Below are 24,322 nucleotides of genomic sequence, written 5' to 3'. Positions count from 1 at the left end.
TTAATTGGATTCTTTTTTCGCCCTGAAAACATATTTTTAGGACTACGGCTCAAGTCTCTCTGTCTTTTAGTTTTGTACTTAGGGCTATAAAATGATAATCATCTGATGGCTCTAATCCCAGATCTGGATCACTACCAAAACCTAATCCATTATTCCTTGGCCCAAAGCCTATCTGTCCAGCAAATTTCATGAAAATCTGTTCATGAGGGGTTTGAGTTAGCCGGTCAGGAAGAACGACAGACAACATGAAAAAACATGAGGTCTTTGGCAGGGGGAAAGCATTCTGTAGCACTTGAGATAAAATGGAGAAAGGACGTCATTTCATTATTGTACTCATTAGATTTGAAGCTATTGCTTTTAAACGGAGACAGACATAGCTGCTCTACATTTACATTAATAAGACAATGACTCTTTATGGCTTTGCAGGACTAGAGTTTCCTGAAAACACAGGAGCGACTGCTGTAGAAGAGCTCAGCTGTAATAATGGCTCCAGTACGACAGCCGGCGGATTGAGGATAAGACAGAGTGGACGTAAAGGGACGCACCTGAGGGTACTGCCGTGTGGTCTGACGAACCCAACTCAGCAGAATCTTCTCACTGTTGGTCTGCTGTAGGCCCGCCATCACATCCTTCATCACATCCTTTACCTGCACACAAAGACGAAGCAGAGCTGGAATAAAAATCACACACAGATGCAACAGAGATATTCCAGCGTTTGTCACAATATCCTCCTCTTGACCAAAGTGGTGATGGTCAGATGGACCTAAAAACTAATTCACAAGTTGAACTATTGGTCCGTCCGGCCAGTGTTTATAGGCATACAGCATGTGTAACTTTTGACTTTTCAAAGTGAAGATATTTTGTTTGTCATTCAGCTCATACAGAGGATTTTTATTCAATTGCAAAAGGATAGTAACAGTACACAGTTAGCAGTTGGCTACCGTTAGCAATTACAATCAAACACACCTATAACCACTTTATATCTCTCACTCACTCACACACACACACACACACACACACACACACACACACACACACACACACGAAACCTTTTGAAGAACTACCGTGACGGACAGAACAACCGATATTGAAATCCATGCTAATATTATGCCTGGCGATGTAACATTACCATAAAGAGACCTTTTTTAAAAAAAATCCACTGCTTTCTAGCAAAGTTTTGACGTGGCCTGTCAGTGGATACTTTGCATATTCACACACACACACACACACACACACACACACACATACTCGTATTTGTCCCTTTTTGGGGCCCCACGTTTTTTACCAAATTGTGGGGCCCACCCCTTCCAATGGTCCCAGACCTCTGTAAAAAATCAGGCAAGCTTAAAAAAAAATAACAAAATTTTCAGTCACTTTAGATTAGCCATATTCAAAAGTTTTTTTTCTATGCTAGTTTTTTTAGTCACTTATGGGACACATTTCTAGCATTTGTTACTTGTGGGATCCACTTCCACACACACACAGATATGTCAAGTCTTTCTACCTTAGCAGGAACCAAAAATTAGATGGAGATATCAGTTATTTCTATAGTTTTTTATTAACAAAAAAACTGCAAGGCTGCATCAGAGGTTTACATCCTGCATCTCCTCTTCTCATATTCGGTAGACAGCGCAGTGATAATCAAAAAACAATCAACTGGTAAACATGAATCAACTGCTGATTATTACAGTGAGCTTTGATAACAGGAAAGCAGTCCAACGGCTCCTTGTGTTGATAAGAACACAACATAATAACATAATAGCATAATAAGTAGGGCTATCTCAAATATAATAGCACCTCCTTCTACAAGCCTACCTTTTACCTTACCGTAAAGTGAAACACTTTTACTCTAATTTTCTTCGCAGAGAAGTAATTCGATTTTTAACAAAGTACTTCACTGCCCTCCAGTCTCGACTCTTCAGGGCTTGAGGTTCTGCAGTGATACAGCGCTGACAGTCCTCCTTTGCTGGGACTTGGTTCATCAGAATGAATTTCTTCAAATGGCGCTCTACTGCAGCACATTCTTCTGTTGTCCAGGTTCTTTTAACAACAGTTTGTTTATCTAAATGGGCATAAAAAGGACAAGTCACAGAGTTGTAAGAACTTCAACTTGTAACTACAACTGAAAAAATCAGATTGATTCCACTGGTCATCCAATGAAGTACTGACTTGGTTGAGACCATAGAGGACTGTCCCACAGTCAGGAAAAATACAGTTTTACCAACAATTAACTAAATACCTCTTTTATGCACAACCCCCTAGGTGCCACATAACTAAAATCTATTTAAGGCCGGGTGATGGAGGGCTTTTAGATTGCATATCAATGGCTTAATCAAGCCCAGATTTGGAATATTATCCACCCCACTATGTGTTAATAAATGTTCAAAATGCAGAGTATTGTTCATCCATATGCAGACCAAAAAGGCTTCAGTTTTTGTTTTACTCCTACATGGGTTACAACAGAACAAATTCTTTTTTTCGAACTTCTGATGTCCCCTTTATCAACATCCCCTTTATTAACATGGATCATCCACTTGATATCATCTTTAATGACGAAAGGAACAACGGTGGTGGACGGCTCCTCTATTTATATATGTTAGACCTGAGTATATTTTTCTATCCTTTTTCTGTGTAGTTACCTATATGTTTATTGTACACATCTACAGTGTATTTGTTCATTATAAATGAATAATAATAAATGTCTCTAAATGAGACTCATGGTTGCCCAAGTGCCATTTGTAATGCATGTTAATCTTTTTTTATTGATAACACTTTTAGACTAATCTTTGTGATCAGCAAATGAAATACTGTAAAACACCTACTTTTCAGAGAAAAAATGCCTGGAGTTATGATTAAAAATGGCTGTAACTTTATAGGGAAAGATCAGTTAAGAATATTTTTTTATGGGAAGACCAAAACATCAATGGAATAAAAAAAAAGCTAAAACACAATTAAAATTTAATATTTTTAAAAAAGGAGACCTATAATAAACTCTCAAACTATTGACGTGACTCGTCTATGTCTATACTTCTTATTGAAGTAAAATTTAGTGGATTCAGCACCTGCACCTCTGATTGCAACAGATAGTTATGGGCCAACTTGTTCTGGTAGGAGTTAGCTTTTTCACTATTCTCCATCTATCTAACTTACTACACTAGGCATTGAAGTTGCATATTAAATGTCACACAGTCAAATAACCTGTAGTGTTCTTAACGTACGTCTCTTTTTTGAAAACCTCCCACTCTGGCTTTCTGTGGAGGTCCTCTCTTGTAGGGATGCGGTGCTGGCCTCGTCTTCTGATTCCTGAGCTTCTGGTATACTAGCATCTGGTCAGAGAAAAAAGTTTAAACAGAAAAACAAGACAGCTATAGAGTAAAATATGAATATGAAGTAGCTCTTGGTAAGCTGGCTGCATTTTTGTTTGTCATGCATACCTCATTTTGTCATTGCAACAACTATAAAATTGTAATAATAGGAAATAAAGATTTTATATAATTTGTCCATGGTGCCTGCGTCTTTAACAGATAAATGGGCAGAATTTGTCCATTAACCTGCCCGATTCTTCTTAGCTCACCTCTAGTTTTTGCAGAGGAAACATTTGCAGGTGTTTGGAGTTCATTATCTGATTAGGTTGTGCCACCATGGCATTCCAATATTGAACCTTTTCACAATATTCTGATTTTTTGAGACACTGAATTTTGGGTTCTTATCTGTAAGCCACAATAATCAAAATTTCAAGAAATACAGACTTGAAATACTTCACTTTATGTGTAATGAGTCTAGATAATATATGGGTTTCACTTTCTGAATTGTGTGAAAGAAAATATTGAACTTTATCACAATATAATATAATATTTTATTTTATCTAGATGTGATAGATGTGAGTTCATCTTATTTATTTTATCTTATTTTATTATCTTTTCTTTTTCACACGGGGGTTGCAATGCAAATTTCATTGACATGGCCATGCTCAATGACAATAAAAAAGCAATCTTGAATCTTGAGCAATCTATTCTAATTTTTTAAGATGTGCAAGTAATGGCTTCCAAGTCCAACCTACGCACAGCTTTGAACTGGAGTAGGAGGAACTGAGTACCAACCTTGTGTACGATGTGCCTGTTCAGATTGAGATTTCACCCAAAAGATATTGACGGGGTGCTCAAGAGAATATAAGCAGATGCCTTTTTGGAGCTCAACTATAACTGACACTTGAGGTAAAAAGCAATCAACTGAGCATTTTTAAGAGTAGATATCTTGGCAACCCAATCAATGACAGGCTTATTTTGAAGAGAGGCAATAAGCTGTTCTTCTAGAGTTTCTGGGCCAGTCAAAAGTATTCTGATCTTTTCATGGATGCTTTGTGGAACCTTTACCAACCCTTTAACAACCCAGTGTGGTTTGGAGCAACAAGTGCTAAACTGAAACCCTTGAACCAGATTGTGAGGACTATGAACAAGATAATCAGGCAGGGACAGAAACGTCTCTGCAGCCTTCACAAGAGACTTACAGGAAGACCTCAAAAATTGCAGTAGGAAACACATGCCTAACACCCACTAGGCCTCCCATGTCCTCTGTGCATCTATATACAGTAGTTACTTGTCACTCAGACTAAAAGGGTTTCTTCCCTCCACCCTTAAGCCCGCCTGCTAACAACACAATAACCTTTGCACCTACTTTTGCAACATTATTGCCAAGAGGGCTGTTGTAGAAACATGCATTTTATTCAAAATGTATGAATGAAGAGTTATTTCAGATATCCTTTAAGAATTTTACACACACAACATATTCCATAGATGACCCTAGTCATAATTGGACTGTTTGTTGATTTTGTTTTGTCTGTAAACTGTATGAATCAAGTTACTCATGTTTCTCAGAAATAAATTTAAGAAGCTTACCTCTCTTTTTAGCAAACTTCCTCCTCTGGTTTTTGGCAAAGGGGCTTTCTTGTGATGATGTGGTGATGGTCTCGTTGTCTGACCCCTGACCTTCTGCCATACTTGCATCTGAAAAAATTAAATAGTTTAAATAAATAAACAAGACAGTACTAGCATTCAGGAAGCTGACTGCATTTGATCGTTTTCTTTCTGATAATTTTGTACATAATGTGAATCTATCTAAGGTGACAGAGAAAGTTGTGCATACTGTTCTAATTTGACAGAGAATAAATCATAGCAGATACAATTTTTCAAAATTTGTGAGTCTATAAAGTCACCAAATATTTGAAAGCTCTAAATGTTGTGTGATATCATCACTTTTCCCTATTCCCAAATGTGCAATCCCAATAATTGACATTACGTAGGGGAACCTGCTGTCATTGTATAGCCAAAGAAGATTTAGACCCAAATATTCCAATCCAATGACTGATAATTCATAACCAGTGTCAAAAATGCTTCAAACATACCTTCGATGTCCTCTTGTGAACAAGCTTCAATTTCAACAGTCTCTGAAATGTGAATTGACAAAATACTGTATGAATGTGCTGGACAGCTGAATGTGTGGTGACCTACCTCTGACAATCAAGAGTACAACAAGGGGAACATAAACAGCTAGACTGACTAAATAGTTAAACTTAAATTGTGCTGTTATGGTCAAATTCCAACCAACACAAGCTTACCCTGTTCAAAACTCTTTCCATTAAAATATATGTAAATATATAAAAATATATATGACTAAGTACCGTTTGGATCAATGTGAATTTCATCCAGACTCTTTCCTTTGTATTTTCCTAGCTTTCCCTGCTCCAATGCCAGGAGGACTTTGCTTATTTTAGCTAGCTGGAGGGTCCCCTCTGGAAGGCGGTAGTGTTTTCTGTGTACATCTATGTTATGCCCAAGGAAATCTGCCAGCTGGTCAAGTTCTGTGTTCTTCAGATTTAGAACAGTAGACAGCGTTGCGATGTGTTTCCTGAGTTTTGTTGAGGTCAGAGCTTTGGGATTTTTGATACCACTGCATTCATGCACTAACTGTCTTATGCAGTCAGAACCCCTGAGGTGATGGACAGAATGAGGCAATGCAAACAAGAATCCATTTTCAGTCAGTACCCCACATTCTTCTCGCTTCTCAACCAGAGTATCAAGAGATTCCTTCATGAGTGGAGTGAGGAGAACAGGAACTTTCCTTCCTCTCTTTCCAACAATGGTTATCCGGACAAAATGTCTGCAAAGCTTCTGCTCAAGTTCTGTCAGGGCCAAGTTAACGTCTTCATGCGTTTCTGATAGGTCTCTTGACAAGTACACAGACAAGGGCATTTTGGATACCTCTCCTTCTCTGCGGCGGTTGAAGAGGATAACTTGTGCCAGGGTCACTTTAGCCAGGTCTTTCCAGTTTGAGGGGGAAGCCTCTTCTTTCAGGGCATCTAAGTGTTGCTGTTGTTTTTCAGACAGCTGGGAATTAAGACTTTGGACATCCTGCGTGAATGGCAAGAGTTGAGGGGAATTCCACTTAGACTGGTCGAGCTGAATCAGTGCTTGGCTTGCAATGTCAAATTTCCAGCTTTCTTGGTACAGCTGTGCAAATTCCTCAGCATCTTGGACTGTTTCTTTATCTCTATTCTTCAATCCTTCAGACTTCTTGAACATGGCCAAAGCAAGCAAGCTGTGTCCAACTTTGCGAGCCAGTGATGGACATTTATATTTGCCTGTTTCATCACTGAATCCTGCTAAGCATCTTGCAGCAGTGACAACATGAGAATACTTTTCAGGTTTTATAAGTTCTTTTATAGTGTCCACTGGTGCGACTTTTTTTGCTGCCAGCATCAGCCTGCCAAGTTCCCTCAGCTTCTGTCGAATGTACTGGTGTTGGCTGATTACCCTTTCGTTCTTCTTGAATAGTCTGTAGCCGTACTCCAGAAGGTAGCGGTCTTTCTTTACAGCTATTGCAATCTTGTCTTGATTCATATCATTCAAGAACTTCCAGTATGCATCACTAAATCCAGGAGGAGCTGGTTCAGCAAAAGCACACAGTGCCTGGATCCTTGTTTTACCTGGTTTAGATGTCTTGTCCTGAGGCTTGAATTTGCAAACCTGAAAATGTCGCCACATGACTCTTTTTGTAAACAGTCCGTAGCAGTACACACAATGTTGAAATTTTTGTCCCTCAGTCTTTTTCGTTGGCTGCTTGAATGGTATCAGCTTTCCTTTCTGGCTCTCCAAAACGTCAGTGTTATGTTCAAAATTTCCTTTGTTTCTGATTAAATCTAAGTGCAGTCGTCTTTCTTTTGAGTTTTTTGGAAAACTGAATGCTTTTGAAACGTCTATTTCATCACTGTGCCTACGTAACAAATGTCTTGACATTTTTTGAACCACTTTTTTACAATAAAAGCAGTGATGCTTCTTGTTATACCGTCTTGAACCATCATCCTTCTTCATAACTGGATTGACGAAGACAGATGCATGGTTTTCAAGATCATGCTCATCAGTACATGTTTGCCCCACCGTCTCTTCATTCATACAAGTGCTTTGAGCAGAACCATCGTTTGTTTCAAAGCTGCTTTGACTGGAAGACTCAAATTGACTCAGATTGGAACACTCAAATCGACTCTGACAGGAGGACTCAACCTGGCTCTGCCTGGAGGACTCGAACTGACTCTGACTGGAAGACTCAAATTGACTCTGCCTGGAGGACTTGGACTGGCTCTGCCTGGAGGACTTGGACTGGCTCTGCCTGGAGGACTTGGACTGGCTCTGCCTGGAGGACTTGGACTGGCTCTGACTGGAGGACTTGGACTGGCTCTGACTGGAGGACTCAGCCTGGCTCTGACTGGAGGACTCGAACTGGCTCTGACTGGAGGACTCGAACTGGCTCTGACTGGAGGACTCGAACTGGCTCTGACTGGAGGACTCGAACTGGCTCTGGCTGGAGGACTTGAACTGGCTCTGGCTGGAAGACTTGAACCCGTCCTTACTGGAAGACTTGCATATTTTTGGAATAGTAGATACTTTGTTCGCATTTTTATTTGCCATGGGTATTTCCAAGCTGCAGTCACTGTCTGTGCTCTCTTCCATGGGACCTGGAATATACTCCTCTCCACTATCTACACTTGAGGCATCTGATCCTACAAGAATCCCTTGCATCTTGAGAAGAAAAAGAAAACCTAAATTAATAACTCAACCTCCTCCCTCCCTTATACTAAATAACATTAGTAACTTAAAAAATTGAATACAAATACCTTCAAACATTAAACTTACAAGATCAACAGACAGGCTCATTGATGATAGTGATGATGACTGAATCATCTATATGCATGTCTAGAACTTCAGTAAGGGAACTGTGTTTTAAGTTTGGGAGGCATGACCCTCAAAGTGATTACCCAGACAAAATAGTTAGAAGACTTACCGGACGGAGGCAGCTTCTTCTTGGCCTTTGTGAAGCCATCTCAGACTTAGACCAAGTAGATGGATCCTCTGCACTGTCATCACTTGAATCATAGAGGGCATCAGAATAATCTGGTGCTTTTTTCATCTGTGAAAAGAGTGTGTGGTCATCCTTTTTTACAAACCATCAAAATGAATAACAGTTGACAGATTTAGAGGGGAAAGGTCTGTCACTTAATTATTGGCATTTAAAGTGCAAGAGTCATACCTGAATGGTTTTTGTCATTCTCAGCTTTGGAACAACCTCAATGTCTGACTGCTCATTGGAATTATCCTTTATGGAATCCTCATAATCGGTTTCTTCCACAATACTCTCATCTGAATCACTGAGAGGTTGACACAAATCTTCTAATTTATGCATCTACAAAGAGAGTTGTTAGGTGAAGGTTATCTCTTTTTGTTTAGTTGTACTAATCTATATGTTAGAAGAAAATACTTTAGTTATGTGACAAAAATGGAGTAAATATATCCCAATTTGTTTGTCAAATGTTGAGGTAAAATTAAATAGGCCCACCCTTTGCAGAAATGTACAAAAAATGTTTTAGAAAATATGAATGAAAGCAAGAACAATATTTACAACTAAAATGGCAGCACCCACAAAAAAACAACACCAAACTCACCAACTAGAGCAAAAGACATGTAATCATGACTATCTGACCAGTTATATGTATGTCTGACAGAGTAGTTAGTAAAAGAGGTATTCAGTTTAGAAGGTGTTAACCTTTAAGAGATAATACAGAGCAATAACAGACAGGCTTTCAGGATGATAACAGTCTCCACTCACCCTTTGTAAAGCCATCTCAGACTTGGACTGAGCTGAAGGGCCGTCTGTACAGTCATCACTGTCGTAGAGGGCATCAGAAAAATCTGGAACTTCTTTCATCTGCAGAGAGTGTTATGTTATGGCGTAGTTATACATTTCAGTTTACATTTATCAAAATCAATTACAGAGAACAGATTACAGAGGTAAATGTCTGATCAATAAATTATTGGTATTTTAAGTGTCAGGGGCATACCCGAATGCTTTTCATCCTTCTCAAATTTGGAAGACCTTCATCACAGCATGGAGCCAATGGCTGGTCATTTAAACAATCCTCATCGGTTCCATCAGTGTCAGAATAATCCACCAGGGATGATCCTCTGATACCAAATTCCTAAACATTGTTGAAGACAAAATAATCAGATAGGTTGAGCATACCATCTCATATAAACACTGTGGTGCAGTTACCACAAGCAGACTGTACATGTTACACTTTAGCTTAATGGAGATCACAGTGCTAGGCTGTTAGCATCAGTGCTTGTGATAAGCAGTTATTTATAATGAGGCTCAGGTAAGTCACATGAAAGCACACATGCTGTTTGAATTGGAAGGTGTGGATTGGGCTCCTTTTAACAAGTTGAAAAAGTACAGTGGCACAGTCCTTTAATACAACAGCCCATCAGTATCATCACTGTCGTAGAGGGCATCAACTGTTTTTGAGGAGTCTCATAAACTTACAACATCAGAAGAGACGCTGAACAGTTCTTTTTCTAAAAAATTTTCTTCATCATGCAGCAGTTAAAGTGTGTAAAATATTCATTCATTCATCTTCTATACCCGCGTATCCCTTTCGGGGTTGCGGGGGGCTGGAGCCTATCCCAGCTAGCAATGGGCGAGAGGCGGGGTACACCCTGAACCGGTCGCCAGCCGATCGCAGGGCAACATAGACAGACACACAGACAGACAACCATTCACACTCACACCTATGGACAATTTAGAGTCACCAATTAACCTAATGAGCATGTTTTTGGCATGCACGGGAAGAACATGCAAACTTCACACAGAAAGTGCTGCTGCGCCACCGTGCCACCCCAGGGTGTAAAATAAGTACAGGAAATACTTATGGTTACTTTGGAAGTGAAAGGTGTCACCCATTGAGAAAAAAAAACACAGAAAGGGGGATCCACACAATGGGCCCCATGAGGGTCAGTCTTAGAAGTCTCCCTACCTTAACATCTAAAAACAGGCCTAAAAAGGTATCTCACTATAGAATATTTCCTTCATCATGCAGCAGCTCAGAAAGTGCATTATTGTTATTGTAAATGCTTTAGTTTGGATGCTGAGAAGTGTTGTCCTGTATGTTAACAATCACTTATAGAGGGGTCCATACGGAGGGCCCCATAAGGACATGAACTGAAACTTGGTGTGTGTGAAACCAGTTAGCTTAATGGAGATCAAATAGAAACTAGTCTATCAATTTATTAGTGCACTCTGTAAAGAACTCAACCACATTCATTTGTTCCATTACCTTTGGTCCATCATCAGTTTTCTCATCATCAGCATCGACCTTGGAGGACAGATTAACAGGAGGCACAGCCATCTCTTCTTCTGCTGCTGGAGCCTGCTTGGAGGTCACCTGGTGTTTAGACATAAAACCAGAAGACAGTGAGCTCTGACAGGAATCATGAGTCTAGAAATACTTACAGGTCACCAAGATATAATAATCTAGGGCCCCATGAGGGTCAGTCTTAGAAGTCTCCCTACCTTAACATCTAAAAACAGGCCTAAAAAGGTATCTTAGTATAAAATATTTCCTTCATCATGCAGCAGCTCAGAAGGTGCATTATTGTTATTGTAAATACTTAAGTTTGGATGCTGAGAAGTGTTGTCCTGTATGTTAACAATCACTTATAGAGGGGTCCATACGGAGGGCCCCATAAGGACATGAATTGAAACTTGGTGTGTGTGTGTGGAAGAGAAAAGTTGAAAAACCCTTTTGTAGGAAGAGTACCTAACAGGGCCCCATTAAGACATGATCTGAACCTTGTGTGTGTGAAACCAGTTAGCTTAGTGGAGATCAAATAGAAACTAGTCTATCAATTTATTAGTGCACTCTGTAAAGAACTCAACCACATTCATTCGTTCCATTACCTTTGGTCCATCATCAGTTTTCTCATCATCAGCATCAACCTTGGAGGACAGATTAACAGGAGGCACAGCCATCTCTTCTTCTGCTGCTGGAGCCTGCTTGGAGGTCACCTGGTGTTTAGACATAAAACCAGAAGACAGTGAGCTCTGACAGGAATCATGAGTCTAGAAATACTTACAGGTCACCAAGATATAATAATCTAGGGCCCCATGAGGGTCAGTCTTAGAAGTCTCCCTACCTTAACATCTAAAAACAGGCCTAAAAAGGTATCTTAGTATAAAATATTTCCTTCATCATGCAGCAGCTCAGAAAGTGCATTATTGTTATTGTAAATGCTTTAGTTTGGATGCTGAGAAGTGTTGTCCTGTATGTTAACAATCACTTATAGAGGGGTCCATACGGAGGGCCCCATAAGGACATGAACTGAAACTTGGTGTGTGTGAAACCAGTTAGCTTAATGGAGATCAAATAGAAACTAGTCTATCAATTTATTAGTGCACTCTGTAAAGAACTCAACCACATTCATTCGTTCCATTACCTTTGGTCCATCATCAGTTTTCTCATCATCAGCATCAACCTTGGAGGACAGATTAACAGGAGGCACAGCTATCTCTTCTTCTGCTGCTGGAGCCTGCTTGGAGGTCACCTGGTGTTTAGACATAAAACCAGAAGACAGTGAGCTCTGACAGGAGTCATGAGTCTAGAAATACTTACAGGTCACCAAGATATAATAATCTAGGGCCCCATGAGGGTCAGTCTTAGAAGTCTCCCTACCTTAACATCTAAAAACAGGCCTAAAAAGGTATCTTAGTATAAAATATTTCCTTCATCATGCAGCAGCTCAGAAAGTGCATTATTGTTATTGTAAATGCTTTAGTTTGGATGCTGAGAAGTGTTGTCCTGTATGTTAACAATCACTTATAGAGGGGTCCATACGGAGGGCCCCATAAGGACATGAACTGAAACTTGGTGTGTGTGTGTGGAAGAGAAAAGTTGAAAAACCCTTTTGTAGGAAGAGTACCTAACAGGGCCCCATTAAGACATGATCTGAACCTTGTGTGTGTGAAACCAGTTAGCTTAGTGGAGATCAAATAGAAACTAGTCTATCAATTTATTAGTGCACTCTGTAAAGAACTCAACCACATTCATTCGTTCCATTACCTTTGGTCCATCACCAGTTTTCTCATCATCAGCATCAACCTTGGAGGACAGATTAACAGGAGGCACAGCCATCTCTTCTTCTGCTGCTGGAGCCTGCTTGGAGGTCACCTGGTGTTTAGACATAAAACCAGAAGACAGTGAGCTCTGACAGGAATCATGAGTCTAGAAATACTTACAGGTCACAAAAGTTTGCTCACATAAAATCTGCATTTGAAATAGCATGTTACTACTCTACTACTATGTTCAATTCAATATTCAATTCAATATTCCTCAATTCAATATTCCTTTATTTGTCCCACGAGGGGAAATTCCATGTTTAACTACTCTCCATGTCCTCAAAGACACCTGACTTAATTATGCATTTATATGTAATAATAATGACATAGAAGATTGGAATATTTTTAAGTTTGTAAAGCAGATTTCTTTTGCACCAACACACCCCGTTTTAAGTGATGGTTTCAACCTTATGTAGACAGTTTCATTAATTAGAATGAAAGTGTGAATGAAAGGAACTTTCATTATTTTTCACTTTTTTTTTTTTTTGTTAGAAAAATATACTTTGAACACTGGTCTTACTATGACTCACAGATTCTCATTTAAAAGACATAAAGTTGTGTGAAGTGAAACTAACATCTTTAAAAATCATGTAGTGTAACCAATGCATGATCTAAAAAGCTCACCTTTTGACGCCATGGCCATTTTGAATCACCGTAGTTATATTCCAGTTCAGTCCCTACTTCGATGTTCTTCACAGCAAACAGACACAAATGGGGCCTGTTGTTCACTATTACTTTTTTCATGACACAGTTTGGAGATCGGTGGTTGTCATTGACTAATCTTCCAAGGGAGCCGTCTTCCTTGGATGCATCAATACTAAAAATAAACAAAAACAATACATCAAATAAATATAAACTTTATAAAATATATCTTCACAGTTTTGTTCGAAGAGCCACTTGAGAATTAAAGTACATTAGGTGTAATATACTACTCATTTGTTCATCAAATATTTAAACACGTTTCAGGTCTAAACAAGAATCCCCTAATTGCTACTAAAAATACATCTCATATAGGCCTACTTACCACCACTGGCGTTTCTGCCAATCAAACTCGTACAGAAATGTGCTCTGTTTCTCTGAGTACTTCCTTGATCGGCATTCCTCTGCTGACAGGAATGCACCCCTGTACTCCAACACAAAAGAACCTTGCACCACTGGTTCTGTAGCAAACACTCCTCTTCCTATAATGACACAGAATTAAATAAACTTAAATAAAAGTCACACCAAGTTGCAACATAAATGTGACATGACTTCTTAAAAATGTGATAACAACATGACCTACAAGCCTGTATTCTGGTTCTCCGTTTGTGTTCTATGCCTTAACTTAAAATGTTACTTCTGAATACGCAAAACAGTCGCAAAGTATTCAGACCTTTCACATTTTCGTTACAGTCTTCTATTGGTCCATCACTTACCTTAACAGTACTTGAATGTGCTGGACACTTTACATACAGCAGAAATAAAATAAATAACTTTACATTTTCTATATTTGATTATACCAGTGTGTACCTGAAACTTCTCTTATGGAAATCAGACTCATTTATACACGCCTATACCTAAACACATTGGATTTAAACAAGACAGACGATTGAAGCCAGTTATTTCTATAAGATATCTTCTGAAAAATAACTTAAATCTTTCTTCATTCCGAATGAAGAATGTTAATGATGAATAGTATCTAAAAATGTGCTGCTGTAATTTGCAGCTACCAAAAGGACTTGAGGTCATACCTTTGATATTATTGATGAATCTCTCTGCAAATGATGGCTTGTCTCCACCTGACAGAATATGAGAGATTGCATCTTCAACAGGCTTTATTCGGGCCTTCCTTTTGGACGTCATTGCTCTGTGAAAATATTTTTATAGCATTTAACAGCTGTGCAGCATGAGAAAACAGATTGCTCATTAACTAATTCTGTAATTTAAAAAATATCATAAACAAGGTTTATGATATTTGCTGAACTGTAACTTAGCACATAATTATTACTGCAATGAAGTTAGTTTTAAGTTGGATATTCGAGAGACATTCGCTCCTTTGCTCTAACATTTCAGGTGCACCCGTATTGCAGGCTTTACAGTGAACACACGGAGCAGAGCAGACGGCTACAGCGTGTACTGTACTGTGTCTACAGTTACTGAGCTAAAATGCTGATATTTACCAATTCAAAATAATTTTTAAAAATTAGAGATTTAAGAGGAAAAAAAAACAAAAAACAAAAAAACGGGGTGTACCTCATGCAGCCAGTGGAGTACTATCATCCCACAGTGATTTTGAGTCCATTGGTCACATGACCTGGGAGCTATTGAGCTAAAATGCTAATATTTACATATAAAAAATTAATAAAAATTATAAACAGATGTTAAATGTACAAAGAAAAGGTGTATCTCGTGCAGCCAGTGGAGTACTATCATCCCACACTGATTTTGAGTCAATTGGTGACATGACCTGGGAGCTATTGAGCTAAAATGCTAATATTTACATAGCCTATAAAAAATTAATAGAAATTATAAACAGGTGTAAAACGTAAGTAAATATTAGCACTGGCTCACACAGATCATTAACCCCTGACTAATAACATCAGTTAGCTTAACGCTTTCTCAACACGAGTTACATTTGGGGGTGTAACCCGGACCCCAGAAAGCTTACCTGACCTTTCCCTGACCAGGCCTGAGCCTCGGACCACCGTTAGCTTACCTGACAAGGCCCGGGCCTCGGACCACGGGTAGCGACCCTGGCCCGTGCCTACCGCGAGGCATATAACGTAGACCGAACAGTTAAGTTTGTTTTACAATGATTTATCTGGCCGTATGTGACATTTTTGACTACTATAACATGACGTTACGTGTGATCGTACACCCCCTTAAAGCCTGCGTTGAACACTGTTAGCACTGAGTTGTAAGTCACCTGGACGTTCGGTCTTAGCAAAACAGTTTCTACCGTATATCAGCTTCCATAAAGTAAGTACGAGATTTCCGTTGAAAGCGGCAACAACACATTTATCAAATACCTTATCAGACATCTGTAAACGTAACACAGCACGTTAAAACTCCTCACTTCTTCTATCCCAGTTGTCTCTTCGTCTCCTAGCTCGGTCGTTTTATGAATATTCGCCGGGTTAATTAGCCATGTGTACAACCGGATATGCGTCATCGACCGGATGATACGTCCTGCTCAAAGCGCTAGCGTCTCCAAAGCTAATGGTTAGCAGCTAACTAGCAAACAAGTTAATTTAAAGGTAAAATAAAAATTAGCAATTTTAGCAGCTAATATGAGCATCAAATGGCGCAGTTTATAGTAATAGGAATGTTGTAATTGTAATTGAATGTTGTGTTTCTTGTAGTCCCACAAAACTCTTTATAGTCAAAAAATGTTAATTAAAAATAAAACAAAACTGAAAATAAACTTACCTTAATATAAACTTACCTTAATAATTTGAGGTACTATTCAGTTGTTACAGCATCGAGGTGTTGTCGTTCCAGCATTAGCTCTCAAACAAATCCCGTAAAATCCCGCGAGACTATGACGCTTAATGTTCAAGGCGTCTCATTGGCTAATATCACACACACTTCAGGAAGTGTGTGTGGGGCTGCAGTGGCATCAAATAACCTCTAGGGGACCAGTGAGCACACACACTTCAAACACAGATTTCCAGTTTTTGTCACCTTGTGGGCCAAGTGAGAAAAACGCATGAGGAGCATCAGGGAAGGCTCCTGAGCCACTTTAAAGCACTAAAACGGTCTGGGGCCCAGCAAAATGGCCCCACAAGAATTCATGGCCCCATACCGTTGGTGGGCTACAGGTGGTATGGCCCCACCAAGTAATAAATACGAGAGCACACACACACACACACACACACACACACACACACACACAGGTACTTCCCCATGGCGGCACGCACTCAGTCAAAGGACACTTGTGTACACACACATATCCATGCACAGGCCTGTGTGTGGATGTGGTTGCATCCTCACAGTTGGCACTTGTGAGTGACAGTTTTGGAGCACTTGTTCAGGGCTCGGGGGGGAAGAGAGAGAGAGAGAGGAGAGGGAGAGAGGGAGAGAGGGAGAGAGGGAGGGAGAGACGTTATACTTCTCACTGCCCAGTTGTGCATTGCTTATGCATATCTTACCCTCACCTTTCTATCAGCCACATATGCACTCACACTCACACTCACACATACACACAAAAAGGTGAGTTTTTGTTTCCCTCCTCTCCTCTGCTTCTCCTTCCCCCCCCCACTCTGTGCTCCTACTTTCTTATACCACTCAGCTCCCCTATTCTGTCTCGCTCCTGATGCTTTCTGCACTCCCGACACACACACACACTCATTCATGCAGCGAGGCAGTGCGATGAGTGTTAGCAGAGCTCTGAGCAGGTGCTGGACAGTGGAGTGGAAGAGAGGCTGAGAAAAAAAAAAAGTTGTAAATCTCAAACCCAGTCAACAAAACTACCACAGACACACACACACACTCACACACACACACACACACACACACACACACACTCTCACACTCTCACATGGATGCACAGATAGATGTAAAGTAACAGAGTAAGAGCGAAGAGGAGAGAGCCATTCGTTCTATTACACACTCACAGACACACACTGTGCAACTAAACCTATTAATAGAGTTCGGTGTAATTTGATGTCGAGGTGAATTCCCTGCAAGGGGACTCACACACATGCATGCACGTACACACACACACGCGCACACACACAAACAGGTTTGTTAGCGATTCCTCACAGAATGTGGCCTGCCGGGTAAAAAAGGGACTCATTTGGGAGTAGGTCACTGCATGCATTTCCACTTTAATTGGAGGGGCACTTTGACAAAGACTGCCGTATACACACACTCACAGTGACACACACGCCTACACACTGAGAGATCCACACACACACACACATGCACATACACAGAAGTACTCACAGACTGGCATACGTGCCCACACATAAGCAAACGATAACCTCCAGGGCGTAGCAGCCTTTGACAGGCATATTCACACATACACACATGCCACAGACACACACACATGCTCCCCACAATCATGCACACTCAAGCAACACACACACACACCTCATTATAGAACTGTGTTTTGCCATTAATCGCGTCATTAAGTCTATGCCAAAACTAGCACGATTGAAACATTAGCCTTTATTCAACTTAATGAGGAATGAAATACAATTAAAATGTATTGTGTGGTATAAACTATGAAAACTACTGACTTTACATGAAGTTGGCTGAGTCCATCATAACACAGATTTTGAACTTTAAATACAGATTAAGGCAACAGCGGAGGCATAATGTTTGTCTATGAATTTGTAGAAAGATGAAAGGTAGCAAAAAAACCACAACATGAAAGGAAACTCCGGAGCTCCCTGCACTGTTTTCGCCCTTGCATTAATGCTGTGGATGTACTTTCCTCCACAGTTATGATGTTGGAAACCTTACCTGTGCTTACTTATGTTTCCTGGTCAGAAACAAATAAAAACAAATATGCCGGCGATGAAAACTAAAAACTGTGTAAAAAAGCATCTTAAAACTCCTTTGTTTTCTTTGGCTTTCTCTTGATTTTATCCCTTTTTTGTCATTTGCACACTCAGTAAGTGCTGTACAAATTTCACTGGATGTAAACTATGAAGTCTCAGTTCAGTGAGTTTGATTCACATCACAGGTATCGCATCATTTCCTCTATGTACAAAAACAGCAAATCAATTTCTTGAATACTAATTGGAAAAAAACACTGATGATTAGTATTGAAGTGCATACTATATACACGATTATGTAGTATGAATTCGGGACGCAGGCTTTAAAGACAAAGTGTAACTTTCTTTTTTAACCTTAAGGCATCAATATGTATTTCTGCCGCTCAGGGACATTTTTCATTTATCTGTCTTTTCCTGGAATATGGATGCTGCCTTCACCTTGACATCTACAATCCAGGAAACAGAACACAAACCAAGTATCACCAAGAAAAAACTCAGATGGACACAGATGGATTATGTGCAGCGCTTTGTTCTTGTTCTTGTTATGTGAAATGAATCTGAGTATTGCGGCCATGAGAGGATGTATACAAACCATCTCTGTTGCAGCAGATTCAATTTGTGCGTTATGGACAAAAGGCTATTTCAGCTGTGTGCTGAAGTGATGCTTCCTCGTGACAAAGTTGTGCATTTGATCACCTCACCATCATGAGCACAGTAATTTGACTCGTTGTAGCTCGTTTATCTTCACTATAAAACTCTGTGTGGCCCTCTAAGTGGGCTCCATTGAATAAAGTGTAATTACTCAGCAAAATGGATATACATACAATTTAGAATTCAAGGAGACTGCACAGCTCTATTTTCTTTGTTTTCCTCAGTAAATAAACATCAAGGTCAAGGTAAACGAAAAAAAAGAAAAAGAAATCTGTTCAAACAGAAACAGCTTTCTCAAATACACATTCTCACCTACTGTACATTCACACAGACACACACACACACCTGCCAGTGGAGAATGATGCTCCAGATGAGCCCGAGAATCAGTTTGTGATTCCCATCAACGATGTCCGCCGCTCCGATATTCACCAATTCAACCTGAGGGAGGGACAGACAGACAGACGAACCTCATTATGGCTTCACTTTCCAAAACACACAGCCAGATCATCCACTGCTTTCCAAGCTTTACATTTCTAAGGTTTTACAGCAGGCTGACAGTAAGAGTGATATATTGAAAGGGTTTGAGTACAAACCAGAGCCAAAAAGACAACAGCAAAAGTGTAAGGAATGAATTACAGAGTGTGTTTTTGTTGGCTCTAACACAAGCTGCAAATGTTAAAACACCCAGCTCACTAGCTTACCAACTTACCACAAACAGCAGTGACCGAGGAGCATTTTAGCTTATCACATGACTAAGTGGGAAAAACCCCTGCTGAAGACTAGAAAATTCATTTCTTTCATTTTCTTGTGACCCCCCAGATTTATCTTTGGGCCTCTTAGTATACTGGGTACCAGTTTGGAAACCACTGCCCTGACTCTTATTTGCTTATATAAGCTTATATAAGACAAATGAACTACTTATCGGCCACTCATTGCATTGTCTTCACTGCAAATGTGTTGTGTCACATAAACCAAATTTATACACCTGTCTGGACTAAAATATCTCTTTTTATGTACAGAAGAAGACAAATGACACATTAGAGAAGATAACATGAGCATGAGAGAAGAAGGAGAAAAAGGCAAAGGAGAGGCAAGACGAAAGAAAAACTGTGGTACAGTGAAAAGAGCCAGACAAAAAATATGTTCACAGAACAGAGACAGTAACATAAAAAGGGGATACAAAAGAGAGGTTCATGTTTTTCTTAGACAGAGAAGCAAAGGCATCATGAAAGAGACAAGCATAAATGAAAAAAGAGTTAGAGAGGGGATGAAGAGATCCTGAAAGGTAGATGAATTTAAGCATTTCTATATTTGTTGAGTGTAACCACTGATATTATTTCATCGACCACATTACTCGGTACACTTTGCTGGTACCAGGTTTCACCCACGCTTGCCCTCAGAATTGTTATAATTTTTCAGGGCACAGAATCAACAAATTGCTGGAAACATTGCTCAGAGAGTTTGGTCCTTTGATCTGGTGACTGGGGCCATTTGAGTATGGTGAATGTCGTGTTCAAGAAACCAGTTTGCGACGGTTTGAGCTTTTTAACATGGCACATGAGCCTGCTGGAAGTAGCAAAAACTGACACCGCGGTCGCCCAGTGCACACCTGGGTTGTGACGAGAGATCATTTGAGTTACTGTTGCCTTTCTATCTGCTCAAACCAGTTTGGCCATTCTCCTCTGACCTCTGACATCAACAAGGCATCTTCGCCCAGAGAACTGCCGCTCACTGGATATTTGTTCTGTTTCTGGTCATTTTCTGTAAACCTTAGAGACAGTGGTGCCTGAAAAGTCTCTTGTCTGGCACCCATCGTCTACAAGCCCAAATGCACTAAGTTGTAGCCATGTGATTTTTGTGCTGATGAGCAGGTGAACAGGTGTACTTAATAAAGCTAGTCTTACACATAATCAGGATAATGTGTCAGTGTGCATGTATACTCACATTGTTCTTCTGCAAGATCTGCAGAGCGCGGTTGACATTGTTGAGCGAGTGAACACGTGTGAATCCTCTTTCCAACCTCACCTACACACACACACACAAACCACACAGAGGAGATTACTGAGGCATAAACAGACCTTGCTCAGGGGCATTCATGAGCGCCACAAACAGCCACATTACAATAAAAAGTGTGTGTGTGTGTGTGTGTGTGTGTGTGTGTGTGTGTGAGTGCGTGTGCCATTACAATAAGGAGATAGTATCAAACAAAGGACAAAGATGATAATGTCCCTCCATGAGATAGTGGGGAGAGGCTGAGAAGGAGGAAAGGTGGTGGAAAGATGAAGAGAAAGAAGAAAAGAGAAGAAAGAGAGACAAACAGAGAAAGAGATAACGAGAATGAGAAGAGATAGAGGCAGATTCCAACAAACTAAGTGAAGGAGGTAAAGAGATCTGGAGGGGAGAGGAGAAAACAAGGTGGGAGTAGTTTGATTAAGACTGTGGGCTGCACTGGTGTGTGTGTGTGTGTGTGTGTGTGTGTGTGTGTGTGTGTGTGTGTGTGTGTGTGTGTGACCTGTTTGGGTTCTTAATCTTGGGACTTTTCACAGTCTTCATGTTCTCAAAAGATGATGTTTAGCATTATGGTCAGGAAAATGGTTAATTTTAGGTTAAGCTGAGGTTAATTCTGAGTTCACGCCATGTGGGATATGTGGACAGAAGACCATAACGTGAAAGTTTTGCATGCCATTACAACTCGCCAGAATCAGCCAAGTGGAAAAACTCAGAATGGCAATTGCTTCTGCTACTAATAAGGGATGCAATTAGCAAGCTGGATAGACTGTTATCTGCCATGACGTTATGACTGTATGGTCAGCAGTTAGTGGTGCAAAATATTGTTAGTGCATGTCATTTGTTTCAAACCTTTCTGTCTCATGCACCCACACATCCCCGAACAGTTGAGCTCAAGTACACCTTCATGAACACCCCTCATCATATTCTCAATGCCTTATTTTGAATTGGTTTTTAACGATATTGTTTAACACCGTCAAAAAAAAAAAAAAAAAGTCTTTTGTTAAAATAATTGTTTTCTAACATCTAACTGTCTGAATTCCTATTACTACCACTTGGATTAGCAGAAGCTTTAAGCTAACTGTTTCACTGTTCATCCATCACTTTAACTATTTACTACTTTTGGCTAACTTCTTAAACTGTTCATCCATGTCTTTTAGCTAACTGCTAAGCTGTTACTTTCAGCTAGCTGCTTATCCATTAGCTAACTTTTATTTTTAGCTGACCGCTTATCCATTACTTAAATGTAAGTACTTAAAAGTAATGTATAAGCTTTTAAAAGTATCCTTACTTTTAAAAGTAATGGAAAAGCAGTCAGCTAAAAGTAACAGTTAATGGATCAGCAGTTAGCTGAAAGTAATGGCTAAGCAGCTAGCTAAAAGTAACAGGTATGCTAATGGCTAAGCAGCTAGCTAAAAGTAATGGATAAATGCTAACTGCTTATCCATTAACTTATCCATTATTTTCAGCTGTTTTTCCATTAACTGTTACTTTTAGCCAACTGCTAATCTATTTACTAACTGTTACTTTTAGCTAACTGCTTGTCCATTAGCTAACATTTACTTTCAGCTAACTGCCTATACACGAACGGTTACTTTTAGCTAGCTGCTTATCCATTACTTTTAGCTAACTGCTTATTCATTAACTGTTACTTTTAGCTGTGTAACCATTACTTTTAGCTAGCTGCTTATCCAATACCTTACGCTAACTGCTTATGCATTAGCTAACTGTTACTTTTAGCTAGCTGCTTATCCATTACTTTCAGCGAAAAGCTTATCCATTAACTGGTAAATGTAGTTGAAAAATCGTTCAGCTACATACATACATGTACAAAAAACAGCACCCCAGAATAAGCAAAGATTAAATGTAGTAACTATGAGTCTAACCCAGCCTGTTGGACTACTACAGTACTTTCAAAAGGTAGTTCTGTTTCCCCTAAAGGCAAATGTTGAGATGTCAGCCGTCAGCACTGGATCCTCTTCTTCACACTATCCTCCTCTGATGACAGAGAGCGATACTGATTTAAACCTTGTGTAAGTCAAGCGTCTGGGTTGCTTCTCTGTTTACAGTACGTTCCTGTGTCTGTGTGTGTGTGTGTGTGTGTGTATGTGTGTGTGTGTGTGTGTATTCCTACCAGCTCATGTCCTGCCAGCCCCTCCAGCAGTTCCAGCAGGCGTCGTCCATCACACAGGTCTGAGAACAGATCCTCCACGGGTGGTCTCCCTGTCTTTAAAACACAGATATACAATTATCAACTTAAGTGAACACATTAAAATGAAATATGATGTGCATTAACTCCTAACATTGCCAAAATTCAACATGTTTATTACAGCAATCTTTTAGTCTATAGGATCATTCTGTTACAGCAGAACCACCAGTTTTAGAAACAGCTTAACCTGGACTGAAAGCAATAACTGCAGGAGGTGATGCGAGGTCACTTCACTTTTTCCATGTAAAGGTCAAAGATTCGATCCCCATACTGAAGACTCTCCTCTTCATTGGCCAAAACCACATCAGATTTGTTGGGAGTATAGAGAGACATCTCTTGAGTAATCACAAACCAGCCCTGCATTAAATGTGAAGATAGCAGTTAACACCCAAGAGGTTGCTCTTTATCAGTGCTGATAAGTCTGGGATTACAAGCCAGCCAGTTACTTCACATGGAAAATGCTGCAGGCTGAAAACAGTGAGTGTCTTTTCTGGACCTTCACAGCAATTGGAACAGGAATTGATGCGCTTCAACTGCTTCAGCACATAAAAAATAAATGCACTATTATTCCTTTTTACAGCCACAAATAACAAGGCGCTGCAGCGAAAAAAATCACCCAAATTGAAATTTCAGTCGAACTAAAAAAAAAAAAGCGAGTATTACCAGTTCAAGCACATGTCATGCAGTTATTTCCCAACATACACAAACAGAAATAAGGCCAACTAAAACAATTACTTGACAATAAGTAGATTCTAAAATACCCCAAAACATCAGCAGCCAGAGGAAAGGGCCCACAGGTTCCTAGTTGATACCTAGTTTGAGAACTGTTAACTTCATTAAATAGGTAAGTGTGTGCCGGTGCCTTGGTCTATGGGAGGTTAGAGAGGACCAGCTGACCTGAGTGTACAAACAGTGATGTTTGAGAGCCTTACTGTTTGTAATACACATCAGCGCTCCCTGATATACAGTATCCAAAGCATTTAGGTACTGAGAAGGTGCATCCCTATAAATGAAGACTGATTCATTAGGGCTGGAAAGATTGACTGATATTTTAGGGCTTGGCGAGATTATAATCACCATTTTTACCAACACAACTACATACAAAGCTGCCCAAATCCTCCAATTTGGCACCATGGCCCAAAACACCCAATTTAGAGAAATGTTACTGAAGACACAGACTGTTCTTCATCATTTTCTCTTTAGTGCAAAACTCCTATTTCCCATTATTTCTCATATATTTTCACCTCAGTAGCCTCCACAGGGCTGCAGCTCTTAACATGAAGCTGATCAATTACTTCAATTTAACTTTGATATTGCAAATGACCTTCACATGCACATGGTTTATTAGATGTGTCATAACAGATTTAACATCAGCTAATCTGGACTAATTTTTCAGCAACACTTGATTTAGCATGGTGAGCGGCACAATGATATTATTTGAAAATGGAGAAAAGCCGACTGAAGTACGTAATTA

General features: G+C 39.8%; 3 protein-coding genes across 7 annotated transcripts in view; all 3 read right to left on the bottom strand.

Annotated features, from left to right (window-relative positions):
* Positions 1–24,322, bottom strand: part of dmd (dystrophin) — a 225,923-nt gene that overhangs the window by 144,861 nt on the left and 56,740 nt on the right. For all 5 annotated transcript variants that reach the window (XM_076723927.1, XM_076723928.1, XM_076723931.1 and 2 more), the window contains exons 3-6: positions 22,774–22,866; positions 20,577–20,657; positions 18,978–19,070; positions 546–647 (exon numbers count right to left, since the gene is read on the bottom strand). In XM_076723927.1, coding sequence (XP_076580042.1) covers positions 546–635 — 90 coding nt within the window. In that variant the 5' untranslated portion in view covers positions 636–647; positions 18,978–19,070; positions 20,577–20,657; positions 22,774–22,866. The remainder of the gene's footprint in view (positions 1–545; positions 648–18,977; positions 19,071–20,576; positions 20,658–22,773; positions 22,867–24,322) is intronic.
* On the bottom strand, positions 1,546–11,362 carry LOC143315727 (uncharacterized). Its single transcript, XM_076723077.1, has 9 exons — positions 11,284–11,362; positions 9,389–9,526; positions 9,157–9,255; positions 8,581–8,733; positions 8,335–8,460; positions 5,402–5,443; positions 4,896–5,003; positions 3,219–3,326; positions 1,546–2,062 (listed from the first exon to the last, which is right to left on the bottom strand). The coding sequence occupies exons 1-9, from the start codon at positions 11,353–11,355 to the stop codon at positions 2,009–2,011; spliced, it is 900 nt and encodes a 299-aa protein (XP_076579192.1). The 5' UTR covers positions 11,356–11,362; the 3' UTR covers positions 1,546–2,008.
* On the bottom strand, positions 11,619–15,568 carry LOC143315674 (N-lysine methyltransferase KMT5A-A-like). The gene is made up of 7 exons (XM_076722999.1): positions 15,507–15,568; positions 14,229–14,344; positions 13,523–13,679; positions 13,123–13,315; positions 12,443–12,550; positions 11,820–11,927; positions 11,619–11,645 (listed from the first exon to the last, which is right to left on the bottom strand). The coding sequence occupies exons 2-7, from the start codon at positions 14,338–14,340 to the stop codon at positions 11,619–11,621; spliced, it is 705 nt and encodes a 234-aa protein (XP_076579114.1). The 5' UTR covers positions 14,341–14,344; positions 15,507–15,568.

Source organism: Chaetodon auriga, chromosome 23, assembly GCF_051107435.1.
Source record: "Chaetodon auriga isolate fChaAug3 chromosome 23, fChaAug3.hap1, whole genome shotgun sequence".
Taxonomy (NCBI): domain Eukaryota; kingdom Metazoa; phylum Chordata; class Actinopteri; order Chaetodontiformes; family Chaetodontidae; genus Chaetodon; species Chaetodon auriga.
Note: the sequence above shows the minus strand (reverse complement) of the source record. Positions and strands in the feature narration are given on the sequence as shown.

Excerpts from the sequence above, each read along its gene's own strand:
- LOC143315727 (XM_076723077.1), bottom strand. The coding sequence starts at position 11,355 with ATGGCTGTGCCTCCTGTTAATCTGTCCTCCAAGGTTGATGCTGATGAT. Across the intron at positions 5,004-5,401 it reads TTCACAAGAGGACATCGAAG|ATGCAAGTATGGCAGAAGGT; the intron begins GTATGTTTGAAG and ends TAATTTTTTCAG. Across the intron at positions 2,063-3,218 it reads GAGGTTTTCAAAAAAGAGAC|ATAAACAAACTGTTGTTAAA; the intron begins GTACGTTAAGAA and ends ATGCCCATTTAG.
- LOC143315674 (XM_076722999.1), bottom strand. The coding sequence starts at position 14,340 with ATGACGTCCAAAAGGAAGGCCCGAATAAAGCCTGTTGAAGATGCAATC. Across the intron at positions 13,316-13,522 it reads TGGCAGAAACGCCAGTGGTG|TATTGATGCATCCAAGGAAG; the intron begins GTAAGTAGGCCT and ends GTTTATTTTTAG. Across the intron at positions 12,551-13,122 it reads AATGGCCATGGCGTCAAAAG|GTGACCTCCAAGCAGGCTCC; the intron begins GTGAGCTTTTTA and ends TCTAAACACCAG.